General features: G+C 43.8%; 1 protein-coding gene across 2 annotated transcripts in view; it reads right to left on the reverse strand.

The window, feature by feature from the left end:
- RGS11 (regulator of G protein signaling 11) overlaps positions 1–18,798 on the reverse strand; it is an 83,769-nt gene that overhangs the window by 46,114 nt on the left and 18,857 nt on the right. For both annotated transcript variants that reach the window (XM_072119820.1, XM_072119821.1), the window contains exon 3: positions 10,030–10,080. In XM_072119820.1, the coding sequence (XP_071975921.1) occupies positions 10,030–10,080 (51 nt within the window). The remainder of the gene's footprint in view (positions 1–10,029; positions 10,081–18,798) is intronic.

Here is an 18,798-nt window from a genome sequence, read left to right on the forward strand (position 1 = left end):
ACTCAAAAAAGAGTAGGGGCCGAATAAATCAGTACTGCCAACCACAATTGGAATGTGAAACCAAGACCCCACTAAAGTTCCAGATTAGAGATGAGCGAACATGCTCGTCCGAGCTTGATGCTCGGTCGAGCATTAGGGTACTCGAAACTGCTCGTTGCTCGGACGAATACTTCGCCCGCTCGAGAAAATGGCAGCTCCCGCCGTTTTGCTTTTTGGCGGCCAGAAACAGAGCCAATCACAAGCCAGGAGACTCTGCACTCCACCCAGCATGACGTGGTACCCTTACACGTCGATAGCAGTGGTTGGCTGGCCAGATCAGGTGACCCTGGGATAGACTAGCCGCTGGCCGCGCTGCTCGGATCATTCTGTCTGGATGCCGCTAGGGAGAGAGCTGCTGCTGGTCAGGGAAAGCGTTAGGGTGTTCTATTAGCTTACTGTTAGGCAGGAGTGATTCTCCAAGAACCCAACAGCCCTTCTTAGGGCTACAATAACGTTCTACTTTTTTTATTTTAATTTGCATCTAGTACCATTTTGTGAGGAATTAGCAGGGGGACTTGCTACCGTTGTGTTTAGCTCTTAGTGGCACACATATCCATAGCAAAGACCGAAGTGGGAAAATTCAGTAGGGGTTGGATTTCAATTAGGCACTAACTCAGTGTCATCTCATCTGGCATAGTAGTGTGCTTTGATACTTGGCTAGAAAATAGCCATAGGAGAATACAAAGAGCTTACTTACGCCTACAGTAGCGTTCTATATATTTGATTTCTGGTTGATCTGCTGGTGGCTGTACTTTCTGCAGTGCATGTACTAGCCAATTCTGAGCAATTTGTAGTGAGACTTGCGACCGCTGTGTTCTGCGCTTAGTGACGCACATATCCATAGCAAAGACCGAAGTGGGAAAATTTAGTAGGGGTTGGATTTCAATTAGGCAATAACTCAGTGTCATCTCATCTGGCATAGTAGTGTGCTTTGATACTTGGCTAGAAAATAGCCATAGGAGAATACAAAGAGCTTACTTACGCCTACAGTAGCGTTCTATATATTTGATTTCTGGTTGATCTGCTGGTGGCTGTACTTTCTGCAGTGCATGTACTAGCCAATTCTGAGCAATTTGTAGTGAGACTTGCGACCGCTGTGTTCTGCGCTTAGTGGCGCACATATCCATAGCAAAGACCGAAGTGGGAAAATTTAGTAGGGGTTGGATTTCAATTAGGCACTAACTCCGTGTCATCTCATCTGGCATAGTAGTGTGCTTTGATACTTGGCTAGAAAATAGCCATAGCAATAGGATAGCATTGTTTGGTTTTAAAAACTCAAAAAAAAACAAAAAACACAAAAAAAAACAAAAAACACAAAAAAAAACAAAAAACACAAAAAAAAACAAAAAAAAGTTAAAAAAAAAATAAAGTTATAACTCTCATTTTAAAAATGTTTAACCCGAGGGCTAGGGGTAGAGGACGAGGGCGGGGACGTGGGCGTCCAACTACTGCAGGGGTCAGAGGCCGTGGTCCTGGGCGGGGTGAGACACCACCTGCTGATGAGGGAGCAGGGGAACGCCGCAGAGCTACACTCCCTAGGTTCATGTCTGAAGTTACTGGGACTCGTGGTAGAGCACTGTTGAGGCCAGAACAGTGCGAACAGGTGATGTCGTGGATTGCTGACAATGCTTCGAGCAATTTGTCCACCACCAGTCAGTCTTCCACGCAGTCCACCCATGTCACCGAAATCGGCACTCCTTCAGCTCCTGCACCTCAGCCTCCTCCCCCCCAGTCTGCCCCCTCCCAGGAAAATTTGCCATTTGAACCGGCATACTCTGAGGAACTGTTTTCTGGACCCTTCCCACAGTCACAAACCACTTGTCCGGTTGCTGCTGAGCAATTTTCCGATGCCCAGGTTTTCCACCAGTCACAGTCTGTGGGTGATGATGACCTTCTTGACGTAGTGGAAGTGTGTAAAGAGGTGTCCGACGATGAGGAGACACGGTTGTCAGACAGTGGGGAAGTTGTTGTCAGGGCAGGAAGTCCGAGGGGGGAGCAGACTGAGGGATCGGAGGATGATGAGGTGACGGACCCAAGCTGGGTTGAGAGGCCGGGTGAACACAGTGCTTCTGAGACGGAGGAGAGTCCTCGACCAAAACAGGTTGGAAGAGGCAGTGGTGGGGCCAGACGGAGAGGCAGGGCCAGAGCTGGTGCATCAGCGCCAAATGTGTCAACTAGTGAAGCCCCCGTGGCGAGGGCTCTTGCGGCGAGGGCTAGATCTTCAGAAGTCTGGAGGTTCTTTAAGGAAACACCGGATGACCGACGGACTGTGGTGTGCAACATTTGCCAAACCAGGCTCAGCAGGGGTTCCACCACTACTAGCTTAACTACCACCAGTATGCGCAGGCATATGAATGCTAAGCACCCCACTCAGTGGCAACAAGCCCGTTCACCTCCGGCCGTGCACACCACTGCTCCTTCCCCTGTGTCAGCTGCTAGTCAGCCCCCTGCCCAGGACCCTGCCACAAAAACCCCATCGTCGCCTCCACGATCCTCCACAGCATCCACCAGTGTTCAGCTCTCCATACCCCAGACGCTGGAGCGGAAACGCAAATATAGTGCAACCCACCCGCATGCCCAAGCCCTTAATGTGCACATCTCCAGATTGCTTAGCCTGGAGATGCTGCCCTATAGGCTAGTAGAGACCGAGGCCTTTCGCAACCTCATGGCGGCGGCCGCCCCTCGGTATTCGGTCCCCAGCCGCCACTACTTTTCCCGATGTGCCGTCCCAGCCCTGCACCAGCACGTGTCAGACAACATCATCCGTGCCCTGACCAACGCCGTTTCTGACAAGGTCCACCTGACCACGGACACGTGGACGAGTGCTGCCGGGCAGGGCCACTATATATCGCTGACGGCACATTGGGTTAACTTGGTGGAGGCTGGGACCGAGTCTGACCCTGGGGCTGCTCATATACTGCCGACGCCGAGGATTGCGGGGCCTACCTCGGTCCAGGTGTTTCAGGCCTACTATGCCTCCTCCTCCTCCCACCCCTCCTCCACCTCCTCCTCCGAACTACCATCCGTGGGCACGGCGCCATCAGTCGGTAGCTCTAGGCACAGCAGCAGTGCCGTCGCTAAGCGACAGCAGGCGGTGCTCAAACTGCTGAGCCTAGGCGACAAAAGGCACACCGCCCAAGAGCTATTACAGGGCATCACGGCGCAGACTGATCTGTGGCTGGCACCGCTGAACCTCAAGCCGGGAATGGTTGTGTGTGACAACGGCCGTAACCTGGTGGCGGCTCTGCAACTCGGCAGACTGACACATGTGCCATGCCTGGCCCATGTGTTAAATCTGATAGTTCAGCGTTTCCTCAAGACATACCCCAATCTGTCTGATTTGCTCACGAAGGTGCGCCGCATCTGTGCGCATTTCAGGAAGTCCAGCCCAGATGCTGCCACTCTCAGGGCAGCGCAGCGCCCCCTCCAACTGCCCGCTCACCGACTGTTGTGCGACGTGCCCACGAGGTGGAATTCAACACTGACCATGTTATCCAGAGTTTACCAGCAGCGCAGAGCGATTGTAGACTGCCAGATGTCAACTTCCACCAGAACTGGTAGTCAGGTCAGTCAGCTTCCTCAAGTCTACAATGAGGAGTGGACGTGGATGTCTGATATCTGTCAGGTGCTGAGTAACTTTGAGGAGTCAACACAGATGGTCAGTGGCGATGCCGCCATCATCAGCCTCACCATCCCGCTGCTTGGCCTGTTGAAAAACTCTCTGATCAGCATGAAGTCGGAAGCTTTGCGCTCGTCACAAGAGACAGGGGAAGAATATTCCCTTGTTGATAGCCAAAGCACCCTCAGGTCTGTTTCTCAGCGCATATCGGAGGAGGTGGAGGTGGAGGAGGATGAGGAGGAAGAGGAGGAGAATGTTGGCGAGACACAAGAGGGGACCATTGTTGAGTCCTTCACTGTTCAGCGTGTATGGGCAGAAGAAGAGGAGTTGGAGGAGTTGGAGGAGGAGGAAATGGACAGTCAGGCCAGTGAGGGGAGTGAATTCTTACGCGTTGGTACTCTGGCGCATATGGCAGATTTCATGCTAGGCTGCCTATCCCGTGACCCTCGCGTTCAAAGAATTTATTCCAGCACCGATTACTGGGTGTTCACTCTCCTGGACCCACGGTACAAGCAAAATCTTTCCACTCTCATCCCTGCAGAGGAAAGGAGTGTGAGAATGCATGAATACCAGCAGGCCCTGGTGCACAAGCTGAAACAGTATTTCCCTTCTGACAGCGCTAGCGGCAGAGTGCGTAGTTCTGCGGGACAAGTAGCGAGGGAGAGTAGGCGAGCAGGCAGCTTGTCCAGCACTGGCAAGGGTACGCTTTACAAGGCTTTTGCCAGCTTTATGTCACCCCAGCAAGACACTGTCACCTGTCCCCAGTCTCGGCAGAGTAGGGCTGATCTTTACAGAAAGATGGTGAGGGAGTACGTAGCTGACCATACCATCGTCCTAAATGATCACACAGCTCCCTACAACTACTGGGTTTCAAAGCTGGACATGTGGCACGAACTGGCGCTGTACGCCTTGGAGGTTCTTGCCTGCCCTGCCGCTAGCGTCTTGTCCGAGCGGGTTTTCAGTGCAGCTGGTGGCATCATCACCGATAAGCGTACACGCCTGTCGACTGACAGCGCTGACAGGCTGACGCTTATTAAAATGAATAAAGGCTGGATTTCTCATAATTTCCAATCTCCACCAGGTGAAGGAAGCTCAACCTGAATAATTGATCCACTCCTCCTCCTCCTCATTTTCCTCCTTCTCCTCCTCTTTGTACAGTAAAGCAGAGGAAAATGGCTATTTTTTGACAGGGCCCACTGGCTCTTGCTATAGTACTTCATGCATTTAATTTTTCTGGAGGGCCACCTACCCGGTCCTCTGTTTGAAACAATTTTTGTGAGTGCCACATACAGGCACTCAATCTATTCCATTTTTCTGGAGGGCCACCTACCCGGTCCTCTGTTTTAAACAATTTTTGGGACTGCCACATACAGGCACTCAATCTATTCCATTTTACTGGAGGGCCACCTACCTGCTCCTCTGGTTTGAAAAATGTTTGGGACTGCCACATACAGGCACTCAATCTATTCCATTTTACTGCAGGGCCACCTACCTGCTCCTCTGGTTTGAAACATTTTTGGGACTGCCACATACAGGCACTCAATCTATTCCATTTTACTGGAGGGCCACCTACCTGCTCCTCTGGTTTGAAAAATTTTTGGGACTGCCACATACAGGCACTCAATCTATTCCATTTTACTGGAGGGCCACCTACCTGCTCCTCTGGTTTGAAACATTTTTGGGACTGCCACATACAGGCACTCAATCTATTCCATTTTACTGCAGGGCCACCTACCTGCTCCTCTGGTTTGAAAAATGTTTGGGACTGCCACATACAGGCACTCAATCTATTCCATTTTACTGCAGGGCCACCTACCTGCTCCTCTGGTTTGAAACATTTTTGGGACTGCCACATACAGGCACTCAATCTATTCCATTTTACTGGAGGGCCACCTACCTGCTCCTCTGGTTTGAAAAATGTTTGGGACTGCCACATACAGGCACTCAATCTATTCCATTTTACTGGAGGGCCACCTACCTGCTCCTCTGGTTTGAAAAATGTTTGGGACTGCCACATACAGGCACTATCCAAATTAAATTGTCTCCATAGCAGCCTCCACACGTTGTCTCCATTGCTACCTCCAAAAGTCGTCCATATAGGTGTGTCAGGCAGAAATTTGGGTTGTTTTCATGGATTCCACATCAAAGTTGTTAACTTTGTCGCCACCCTGCTGTGTTATCCACAAAATATACTGGCAAACTTTTACCATTTAGGGATATTATTTCAGCGCTTCTTGCGCATCTGTTTACATTCCCCTCACCCGGCATATCCTAAACTTATAAGAACGCTACTACACTTGATCTTATACAAAAGGTTCTTAGAAGTGCTGTTTGGGGAGTAGCCTATAGACAGGGGCTTGGATTGGCGAAAGCTCGCCTGGCAGCGGAGCGCCAGCTCCATGCCAAGATCCAACTAACATAGTTTTAACTGCAGCACCTTTAATCTACTACTAGTTCACTGCCTCCATACATGGTCCCCTTATCAAACGAGCTGTGTCAGGCAGAATTTTGGGTTGTTTTCATGGCTTCCATGTTAACTTTGTCGCCACCCTGCTGTGTAATCCACAAAATATACTGGCAAACTTTTATCATGTAGCGATATTATTTGAGCGCTTCTTGCTCACCTCCTTTGGTTCCTCTCTGCCACCCATTGGTTTGAAGCCTGAGTCCATTTAGGGTATGTCGCCATGACACTCTCTAGCCTGCTGCCGCTGCCTCTGCATGCCGTCCCCTATAGTGTCAGGGTCAATTATTGGATGTTTTAGATGCTATCTAGCTTCATTCTGTCACTCTGTCATGGCCATGCTGTTGCCCATAATTTTGGCATAATGGTGCGTTTAAGCAGCCTCAGAGGCATCCATGCATGCTGCCCCTGCTGTTTCCTGTCCATTTCCGTGGTGTTTCCATCCTTTTCTGAGGTTCCCAGGTGTTTGGCCAAGCTTCCCTGTGCAGAGCCTTGGTCCCCTTGAAAAATGCTCGAGTCTCCCATTGACTTCAATGGGGTTCGTTATTCGAGACGAGCACTCGAGCATCGGGAAAAGTTCGTCTCGAATAACGAGTACCCGAGCATTTTAGTGTTCGCTCATCTCTATTCCAGATCCTGACACCATAAGATAAGAGGCCAAATGAAGCTCCAATTAGTATAGTGCCACTTTTTGTCACCCATAATCGAAGGGGCTAAAGTGAGAAGTGAGCCCCCAGTGTAGTGCCAGATACTGAGCTCTCTATTAGAGTGCCAAGTACAGGCAGTCCCCGGGTTACGTACAAGATAGGTTGTATGCAAGTCGAAACTGTATATTTTATAATTGTAGATCCAGACAAAAAAATTTTTTTGCCCCAGTGACAATTGGAGTTTCATAATTTTTTTGCTGTAATTGGACCAAGGATTATCAATAAAGCTTCATTACAGACACCTTACAGCTGATCATTGCAGCCTGGGACTATAGTATCATCCAGAGAGCTTCACCAGAGGTCACAGTGGGCAGAGGGGTCCGTCTGTAACTAGGGGTCGTCTGTAAGTCGAGTGTCCTTAAAGGAAACCTACCACCACGAATCTACCTCTAAAGGTAGATCGGGTGGTAGGTGGATCAATAGGATGTGAGGATAGCCCTTTTAAGGGCTAATCCTCATGTCCCCGCACTTTTTTGGAAACTTTTATTACAGCTATATGTACATTTTCTTATGCGGCTACTGGGGTGTGGAGTAGCCGCATCTGAGGTTACCGGGGCAGCTACTCCACGCCCCGGTAGCCTCTTGTCTCCTCCTACTCACAATCATGCGCAGACGGCAGGATCGTCAGACGAGGGCAAGTTACTGACATCCTTAAAGGACATCTACCACCAGGATGAAATAATGTATGCAAATGGGCCTCAGGGGCTCCAGGCTCCATTAACACCTATGGAGCCTGGAGCTCCTCAGGCTCATTTTCATACAGTATTTCATCCTGGTGGTAGATGTCCTTTAAGAGTGGCCAAACGGAGGCAAATTATAGTGCCGGGTAATGAACCCATTGGGCGCTAACTGACCCTGATTGTAGTACAGGTCCTCCTCGCCAGAAAAGAAGGAGACAAACAGAGCCCCCATTAGAGTGCTAGCTCCTGTCTCCCTAAATAGAAGGGCAGGATACTTCTACAGCCCTCTAAACATTGTCTCACAACCTGGAGCAAAAGTCCGGGCCCCTCCCTTCAAGGGCCCCAAAAAAATTATCGGTAGGAAGTTGTGCTGTTGTATGTGATGGATCGGGTTCATGGGTCGTGTATAGCTGCCCATTAATTCACCAATACACTAAGACCTATATATATATATATATATACATCCTATTACTGCCTTATATGTATCCGGCGGGAAATCTTCAGTAATTGGCTTCAGTTCCTTTTCATCTCTTCTCATTAAATCCCATCTGATGCGATGTGGCCGCCATGTCCAAGGACACTTCAATCAGGCGCTGCACGCGGGCGGCCCCGTACCTCCTGATACCGACTGACAACGTACCACGCAGATCTATCTATCTCCTAATTCTACGCTTCTCCCATGTAAGGCCGGAATCTATCGCCTCGCTGAGATTTCCACACATTAATTTCCCTGCCTTTTATGCATTAGAAGATGAAAGAAATTTCTAGAGGGAATAACCAAAGCGGAAGAAATAAAAAAATCTGGTGGGCGGGGTCTCAGGGGGCCCGAAAACGTGGAAATGATGTAACTACTGTTACCACCAGTTCTAAGCCCGAGGCTCCCGGGGGATTGCGACTATTTATTCTGTAATTAGTCCCTATAATTTAATTATTATTGTCACACCTGTCCTGTTCCTTTGGGAGATTTGTCTATAAATGGATACTGGGAATCGGAAACACAAAGCCCTGGCGGCCATATTGTTTCCTGAGCCAATCAGAGCACAGCTGACATGTTTATTGCCTGCTCTCACGGCAGAGAAATGGGAGGCGGCTTTTTCTCAATTGCTCGAGAGCCAATGGGTCCTAGTGCCCATCCGATCTAATAATCGAGAGACCCACGGAGTATAAGGCACCTTCCCTCTTGGGATGGTGCCTGAGCAATAGGGTTTCTAGTTTGCAGGACTGATGGTTCCATGAACTCTGAACTCTGACTGGATTACGGAATAGGAGTGAACTCCACCCACCCTGACCTCACTCTTGCCTCCTATTGGCCTATCCTGGTTCCCCAATGTATCTAGATCTGTCTAGGTCAATCATAACTACCGGAACTAGTCCATTTAAGATTCATTGATGTTAGCCACGAGACTAGTAACTTAATGACCCACAAAGGGCGGCGCGGTGGCTGAGTGAGTAGCACTACAGCCTTGCAGCACTGGGGTCCTGGGTTCGACTCCCACCCAGGTCAACATCTGCAAAGAGTTGGTATGTTCTCTCCGTGTTTGTGTGGGTTTCCTCCGGGTCCTCCGGTTTCCTCCCACACTCCAAACACATACTGTTAGGTTGTTAAGATTGTGAGCCCCATGGAGACAGGGACCAATTTGTCATGCTTTGTGCAGCGCTGTGTAATCTGTGTGCGCTATATAAATAAAAAAATTATTATTATTTAATTGTGGAAGGAATAATGTAGGAACAGCGCAACAAAGGAAAGGAGACTACACCAGAATGTGATGGAACGCTGCAAAAAAACTATAGGAGCCTGTAGGTCAAAATAAGTGCCTATTGCATTGGGTGTGAGCTACGACAAGCCTCAGCACCAAGGAGACTATCCCGTGCTCAAAAGACAAAAAAATTTTAATCAAAAACTAAAGAAAAATAAATAAAATATGCCACATACACATACTTTTTAAATTCAAAACACAAAAATGAGGCTAAAATGTTGAAAATGTCTGAGCTAGTGACCCAGGAGCGTTGACCAGATCTACAAACGGAATTTCGTATGATGAGAGGATATAATATTCAACCTGAATACGGTGCTGGGAGCCGGGGGGAGGGGGGAGATGCTGCCGCTCCATTCTCTTAGCTAATGAGACGTTATGTAAGGTTTCCTGGCACTAACGATGGATCACTTCATGGAGCGCCGAGCGAGGAGGGAATATGAGAACAACACAGATAACATACAGATAAGTCAGGGACAATAATGAGTTCATTCAAGTCGATTTGTTGCAGAATCTCCACATACTGCCCCCTAGTGTATACAGAATTAGTTCAGGTTACCAAGCAACAAATGAACTTCCTGTCCCGATGACCACCACCAAAAGTGCAGACAGGAAGTTGTATTTACTGTACAGGAAGTAGTCCCTCCATACCAGACAGGCTCGTTGTAAGGACCTCCCATACAGGGAATAAAAAAGTCACAACATTCAAGACAAGAAGGGAAAGGTACAGTGTAGCAATAAACGTGAGCAACCGGAAGTCACCTACCTTCATCACTGATGGACAACTTCTGTATGAGCCACTCCACAACATCATTACCTGCAAGAAGGCACAAAAAGGTCAGTAAATCATACGGATCATAAATTATGACAACTGACCCCCATTTGTATATTCCTGTACATAGGGGGCAGTATTATAGTGGTTATATTATTGTACATAGGGAGCAGTATTATAGTAGTTATATTCCTGTACATAGGGGGCAGTATTATAGTAGTTATATTCCTGTACATAGGGGGCAGTATTATAGTAGTTATATTCCTGTACATAGGGGAAGTATTATAGTAGTTATATTCTTGTACATAGGGGGCAGTATTATAGTAGTTATATTCTTGTACATAGGGGCAGTATTATAGTAGTTATATTCTTGTACATAGGGGGCAGTATTATAGTAGTTATATTCTTGTACATGGGGGCAGTATTATAGTAGTTATATTCCTGTACATAGGGGGAAGTATTATAGTAGTTATACTCCTGTACATAGGAGGCAGTATTATAGTAGTTATATTCTTGTACATAGGGGGCAGTATTATAGTAGTTATATTCTTGTACATAGGAGGCAGTATTATAGTAGTTATATTCTTGTACATAGGGGGCAGTATTATAGTAGTTATATTCTTGTATATAGGGGGCAGTATTATAGTAGTTATATTCTTGTACATGGGGGGCAGTATTATAGTAGTTATATTCTTGTACATAGGGGCAGTATTATAGTAGTTATATTCTTGTACATAGGGGGCAGTATTATAGTAGTTATATTCTTGTACATGGGGGCAGTATTATAGTAGTTATATTCCTGTACATAGGGGGAAGTATTATAGTAGTTATATTCCTGTACATAGGAGGCAGTATTATAGTAGTTATATTCTTGTACATAGGAGGCAGTATTATAGTAGTTATATTCTTGTACATAGGGGGCAGTATTATAGTAGTTATATTCTTGTACATAGGGGGCAGTATTATAGTAGTTATATTCTTGTACATAGGAGGCAGTATTATAGTAGTTATATTCTTGTACATAGGGGGCAGTATTATAGTAGTTATATTCCTGTACATAGGGAGTAGTATTATAGTAGTTATATTCTTGTACATAGGGGGCAGTATTAAAGTAGTTATATTCTTGTACATAGGGGGCAGTATTATAGTAGTTATATTCTTGTACATAGGGGGCAGTATTAAGTAGTTATATTCTTGTACATGGGGGCAGTATTATAGTAGTTATATTATTGTACATAGGGAGCAGTATTATAATAGTTATATTCCTGTACATAGGGGGCAGTATTATAGTAGTTATATTCCTGTACATAGGGGGCAGTATTATAGTAGTTATATTCCTGTACATAGGGGAAGTATTATAGTAGTTATATTCTTGTACATAGGGGGCAGTATTATAGTAGTTATATTCTTGTACATAGGGGCAGTATTATAGTAGTTATATTCCTGTACATAGGGAGCAGTATTATAGTAGTTATATTCTTGTACATAGGGGGCAGTATTATAGTAGTTATATTCTTGTACATAGGGGGCAGTATTGTAGTAGTTATATTCTTGTACATAGGGGGCAGTATTATAGTAGTTATATTCTTGTACATAGGGGGCAGTATTATAGTAGTTATATTCCTGTACATAGGGGGCAGTATTATAGTAGTTATATTCCTGTACATAGGGGGCAGTATTATAGTAGTCATATACCTGTACATAGGGGCAGTATTATAGTAGTTATATTCCTGTACATAGGGGCAGTATTATAGTAATTATATTCTTGTACATAGGGAGCAGTATTATAGTAGTTATATTCTTGTACACAGGGGGCAGTATTATAGAAGTTATATTCTTGTACATAGGGACAGTATTATAGTAGTTATATTCTTGTACATAGGGGGCAGTATTATAGTAGTTATATTCTTGTGCATAGGGGGCAGTATTATAGTAGTTATATTCCTGTACATAGGGGGCAGTATTATAGTAGTTATATTCTTGTACATAGGGGGCAGTATTATAGTAGTTATATTCTTGTACATAGGGGGCAGTATTATAGTAGTTATATTCCTGTACATAGGGGGCAGTATTATAGTAGTTATATTCCTGTACATAGGGGGCAGTATTATAGTAGTCATATTCCTGTACATAGGGGCAGTATTATAGTAGTTATATTCCTGTACATAGGGGCAGTATTATAGTAGTTATATTCTTGTACATAGGGAGCAGTATTATAGTAGTTATATTCTTGTACATAGGGGGCAGTATTATAGTAGTTATATTCTTGTACATGGGGGCAGTATTATAGTAGTTATATTATTGTACATAGGGAGCAGTATTATAGTAGTTATATTCCTGTACATAGGGGGCAGTATTATAGTAGTTATATTCCTGTACATAGGGGGCAGTATTATAGTAGTTATATTCCTGTACATAGGGGAAGTATTATAGTAGTTATATTCTTGTACATAGGGGGCAGTATTATAGTAGTTATATTCTTGTACATAGGGGCAGTATTATAGTAGTTATATTCCTGTACATAGGGAGCAGTATTATAGTAGTTATATTCTTGTACATAGGGGGCAGTATTATAGTAGTTATATTCTTGTACATAGGGGGCAGTATTGTAGTAGTTATATTCTTGTACATAGGGGGCAGTATTATAGTAGTTATATTCTTGTACATAGGGGGCAGTATTATAGTAGTTATATTCCTGTACATAGGGGGCAGTATTATAGTAGTTATATTCCTGTACATAGGGGGCAGTATTATAGTAGTCATATTCCTGTACATAGGGGCAGTATTATAGTAGTTATATTCCTGTACATAGGGGCAGTATTATAGTAATTATATTCTTGTACATAGGGAGCAGTATTATAGTAGTTATATTCTTGTACACAGGGGGCAGTATTATAGAAGTTATATTCTTGTACATAGGGACAGTATTATAGTAGTTATATTCTTATACATAGGGGGCAGTATTATAGTAGTTATATTCTTGTGCATAGGGGGCAGTATTATAGTAGTTATATTCCTGTACATAGGGGGCAGTATTATAGTAGTTATATTCTTGTACATAGGGGGCAGTATTATAGTAGTTATATTCTTGTACATAGGGGGCAGTATTATAGTAGTTATATTCCTGTACATAGGGGGCAGTATTATAGTAGTTATATTCCTGTACATAGGGGGCAGTATTATAGTAGTCATATTCCTGTACATAGGGGCAGTATTATAGTAGTTATATTCCTGTACATAGGAGGCAGTATTATAGTAGTTATATTCTTGTACATAGGGGGCAGTATTATAGTAGTTATATTCTTGTACATAGGGAGCAGTATTATAGTAGTTATATTCTTGTACACAGGGGGCAGTATTATAGAAGTTATATTCTTGTACATAGGGACAGTATTATAGTAGTTATATTCTTGTACATAGGGGGCAGTATTATAGTAGTTATATTCTTGTGCATAGGGGGCAGTATTATAGTAGTTATATTCCTGTACATAGGGGGCAGTATTATAGTAGTTATATTCTTGTACATAGGGGGCAGTATTATAGTAGTTATATTCTTGTACATAGGGGGCAGTATTATAGTAGTTATATTCTTGTACATAGGGGGCAGTATTATAGTAGTTATATTCCTGTACATAGGGGGCAGTATTATAGTAGTTATATGCTTGTACATAGGGGGCAGTATTATAGTAGTTATATTCTTGTACATAGGGGACAGTATTATAGTAGTTATATTCTTGTACATAGGGGGCAGTATTATAGTAGTTATATTCTTGTACATAGGGGGCAGTATTATAGTAGTTATATTCTTGTACATAGGGGACAGTATTATAGAAGTTATATCCTTTTACATAGGGGGCAGTATTATAGTAGTTATATTCCTGTACACAGGGGGCAGTATTATAGTAGTTATATTCTTGTACATAGAGGACAGTATTATAGTAGTTATATTCTTGTACATAGGGGGCAGTATTATAGTAGTTATATTCCTGTACATAGGGGGCAGTATTATAGTAGTTATATGCTTGTACATAGGGGGCAGTATTATAGTAGTTATATTCCTGTACATAGGGGGCAGTATTATAGTAGTTATATGCTTGTACATAGGGGGCAGTATTATAGTAGTTATATTCTTGTACATAGGGGGCAGTATTATAGTAGTTATATTCTTGTACATAGGGGGCAGTATTATAGTAGTTATATTCTTGTACATAGGGGACAGTATTATAGTAGTTATATCCTTGTACATAGGGGCAGTATTATAGTAGTTATATTCCTGTACACAGGGGGCAGTATTATAGTAGTTATATTCCTGTACATAGGGGGCAGTATTATAGTAGTTAAATTCTTGTACATAAGGGGCAGTATTATAGTAGTTATATTCCTGTACATAGGGGGTAGTATTATAGTATTTATATTATTGTACATAGGGGGCAGTATTATAGTAGTTATATTCCTGTACATAGGGGCAGTATTATAGTAGTTATATTCTTGTACATAGGGGGCAGTATTATAGTAATTATATTCCTGTACATAGGGGGCAGTATTATAGTAGTTATATTCCTGTACATAGGGGGCAGTATTATAGCAGTTATATTCTTGTACATAGGGGGCAGTATTATAGTAGTTATATTCCTGTACATAGGGGCAGTATTATAGTAGTTATATTCTTGTACATAGGGGCAGTATTATAGTAGTTATATTCTTGTACATAGGGGGCAGTATTATAGTAGTTATATTCTTGTACATAGGGGGCAGTATTATAGTAGTTATATTCCTGTACATAGGGGGTAGTATTATAGTATTTATATTCTTGTACATAGGGGGCAGTATTATAGTAGTTATATTCCTGTACATAGGGGCAGTATTATAGTAGTTATATTCTTGTACATAGGGGGCAGTATTATAGTAGTTATATTCCTGTACATAGGGGGCAGTATTATAGTAGTTATATTCCTGTACATAGGGGGCAGTATTATAGCAGTTATATTCTTGTACATAGGGGGCAGTATTATAGTAGTTATATTCCTGTACATAGGGGCAGTATTATAGTAGTTATATTCTTGTACATAGGGGCAGTATTATAGTAGTTATATTCTTGTACATAGGGGGCAGTATTATAGTAGTTATATTCTTGTACATAGGGGGCAGTATTATAGTAGTTATATTCTTGTACATAGGGGGCATTATTATAGCAGTTATATTCTTGTACACAGGCGGAAGGATTATTTTAGTAATATGTGATCCCTTCACCATGTAATTTGCTGATATTACCCTTTGAATACAGAGTGTTAATAATGAACAATTACTCAGCACCTTGTAATATAATAAACATATAAATAGGTGCGGGGGCAGTATTTCTCTGGAGACAGTCTCGCTGTTTTTGGAGCCTCCTCACAATCAGCTGACGGAGTAGACAGAGAACATTCCTCTTCATCTGCTGCCAGCGGCGGGGAACATAGTTAGAAGATGTTCATGGATCTGTCTGGGAAGTACATGGCAGCAGGTCAAGAAGCTGGATGCGTCTGCACATTGTACTGCACGGGGTCTCCCATGAAGACATGTGTATTATACCGCCTTACATTCTTGCTGATGGGCTCCGCACAATCTACAGGGTCGATAACAATGTAAAGAGCCTTTTAGCTGCTGCAAGGTGCACTTACATTGTGGACACATTAGCAGAGGGCAGATATTAAGCACTGGGAGATGTAGCATATGGATATATGCATATATGGATTGTTCCCATGCGGGGCGATCCCATATCATTAATGGGATTCTGTGATATCCAAATTATTATTAGTGCCCTGTAAGACACAAACGCAGAGATAATCATCTTTTTATGGATATTCAAATTAGTCGGCAAGTGCCATGAGGGCGGGGCCATATAAATAGGGGTATATGGTGATGACGGAAGCCAAGAACTGGGTGCACCATACAAGTGGGCGCTGTCCATCACATAGGGTGCAGTATCCATCATCCATCCATCATCATCAATCGCAGGAGGTTTTTAATCACCGATCCAGGAAATCTGGCACCAAAGTTTTCCGGGTTTATTTATTCCCAGCAGCCTGGTTTAGCTGCGGAGAAGAGAGCAGGTACCCCAAGAGGATGCTCCGGAAATTACAGAAAGTCCCACAAGCGTAACCAGGACTCGAGGGTCTAATTATCTTAATAAGACAGCGCAGTAACACAGCACTCCCATCTTCTACAGTGTAAGATAAAAGATTACTGTAAATTGGGATAAGATGTATCCAGGGACAGGTGGAGGTGTAAATGTAACGCGGCACAAGCTCAGCCTGCACTGGGGATCTCTTAAAGGAACAGTAACATCAGACTAAAGCCTTAACTCCATAGAAATGCATCCAATTACTGTCAATTTCCTCCCGGGCCACTAGGTGTCAGTAAAACATACATTCTCTCCTTCTGAGGAGCTTCTCACTTTACAGCTTGCTGTCATGTCGGCACTTTAGTAATATCAACTCATTCACAAACAAAGGAGTTCACGCTTTATGAAGGGGCAGAAGAAGACTGGGAAAAGTCATCAATGCACTTGGCTTTATTACTAATATCAGCCCTTGGACAACGTTTGACACCTAAATATTGTCCCGAAGCATCAAATTGACTTGTTCCTTTGACATGACGGTATAAGACTTCCTAAAGAGGGTCAACAAACCATCTGAGCTGCGGTGTTTTCGGAAAATTCGTAAGAACTTCCTAGCAAAAAAGGACCCGTGATCCTTCTGAGGCTACTAAAGGGTTTGATGTAGACACCTGGTATTCGGGGTCCTTAAGCATTTCCCAATTATTAGGTTTTTGGGGACACTTGAGCTTTCCATTCCTCAGGCAAGACTAAGAACCTAAATTACCAGGTTCTTTTGAGATGACCCTACAACCTCTTCCTAAAGATGTTCTCCAAGACATCAGAGCTAATGGTTCTCGGGAAACACCTAAAAGCTACCTACTAAATGGGACCTCAGAGCCATCTCAGGTTCGGGTCCTTCACCATCCATGTCCATCTATCAAAGGAGGTCTTGGAGCCATCTAAGGTTTGGGTCCTCCAGCACCTTGAAGAAGCTCAAGGAAATGGTCTTGGGAAGATGTCTTAGTACATGTTGTTGGGACCTTGAACTCTGCCCAATTACCACCCACTTTGAGGGTTCTATGGGACACCCAAACTTTCCATCTCTTGGCCATGTAAATGACCAGATTCTTTTGGTGTTACCCTATTTCTACTCCCTAAATAAATTCTGAAAACTATCGACTTAATGAGGTTCTCCATACAGAAGACACGTGAGAAGATGTATAAAATCTGAAGGACTGTGATCCGGCCCGTACATCCACCTCATGTGTCCAAGTAATGGCTTCTCCTTACTTCTCCGGCTCCTTTCATCTTCACTCGCTGTTTAAATAAATTATAAGTCCGGGGACAGTGCGCGGCTATTATGGTACTTTTATGTGTTTCATGTTTCATGATCTTTCAGAAAATCTTCATCGAGATGTGTTTCTTCAAGGTGAAAATGTCTGAATACAGAGCAAGTTATGGCAAACTTTTTTTGTTACAACCTGCAGCTCCAGAGACAGCACCAGCAGAATAGTGAGTGCAGCTCTGGGGTATAATACAGGATGTAACTCAGGATCAGTACAGGATAAGTAATGTCATGTATGTACACAGTGACTGCACCAGCAGCAGAATAGTGAGTGCAGCTGTGGGGTATAATACAGGGTGTAACTCAGGATCAGTACAGGATAAGTAAAGTCATGTATGTACACAGTGACTGCACCACCAGCAGAATAGTGAGTGCAGCTCTGGGGTATAATACAGGGTGTAACTCAGGATCAGTACAGGATAAGTAATGTCATGTATGTACACAGTGACTGCACCAGCAGCAGAATAGTGAGTGCAGCTCTGGGGTATAATACAGGATGTAACTCAGGATCAGTGCAGGATAAGTAATGTCATGTATGTACACAGTGACTGCACCAGCAGCAGAATAGTGAGTGCAGCTCTGGGGTATAATACAGGATGTAACTCAGGGTCAGTACAGGATAAGTAATGTCATGTATGTACAGTGACTGCACCAGTAGCAGAATAGTGAGTGCAGCTCTGGGGTATAATACAGGATGTAACTCAGGATCAGTACAGGATAAGTAATGTCATGTATGTACCCAGTGACTGCACCAGCAGCAGAATAGTGAGTGCAGCTCTGGAGTATAATACAGGATGTAACTCAGGATCAGTACAGGATAAGTAATGTCATGTATGTACACAGTGACTGCACCAGCAGCAGAATAGTGAGTGCAGCTCTGGAGTATAATACAGGATGTAACTCAGGATCAGTACAGGATAAGTAATGTCATGTATGTACACAGTGACTGCACCAGCAGCAGAATAGTAAGTGCAGCTCTGGAGTATAATACAGGATGTAACTCAGGATCAGTACAGGATAAGTAATGTCATGTATGTACACAGTGACTGCACCAGCAGCAGAATAGTGAGTGCAGCTGTGGGGTATAATACAGGATGTAACTCAGGATCAGTACAGGATAAGTAATGTCATGTATGTACACAGTGACTGCACCAGCAGCAGAATAGTGAGTGCAGCTCTGGAGTATAATACAGGATGTAACTCAGGATCAGTACAGGATAAGTAATGTCATGTATGTACACAGTGACTGCACCAGCAGCAGAATAGTGAGTGCAGCTCTGGAGTATAATACAGGATGTAACTCAGGATCAGTACAGGATAAGTAATGTCATGTATGTAC

This window comes from Engystomops pustulosus, chromosome 8 (assembly GCF_040894005.1).
Source record: "Engystomops pustulosus chromosome 8, aEngPut4.maternal, whole genome shotgun sequence".
NCBI lineage: Eukaryota > Metazoa > Chordata > Amphibia > Anura > Leptodactylidae > Engystomops > Engystomops pustulosus.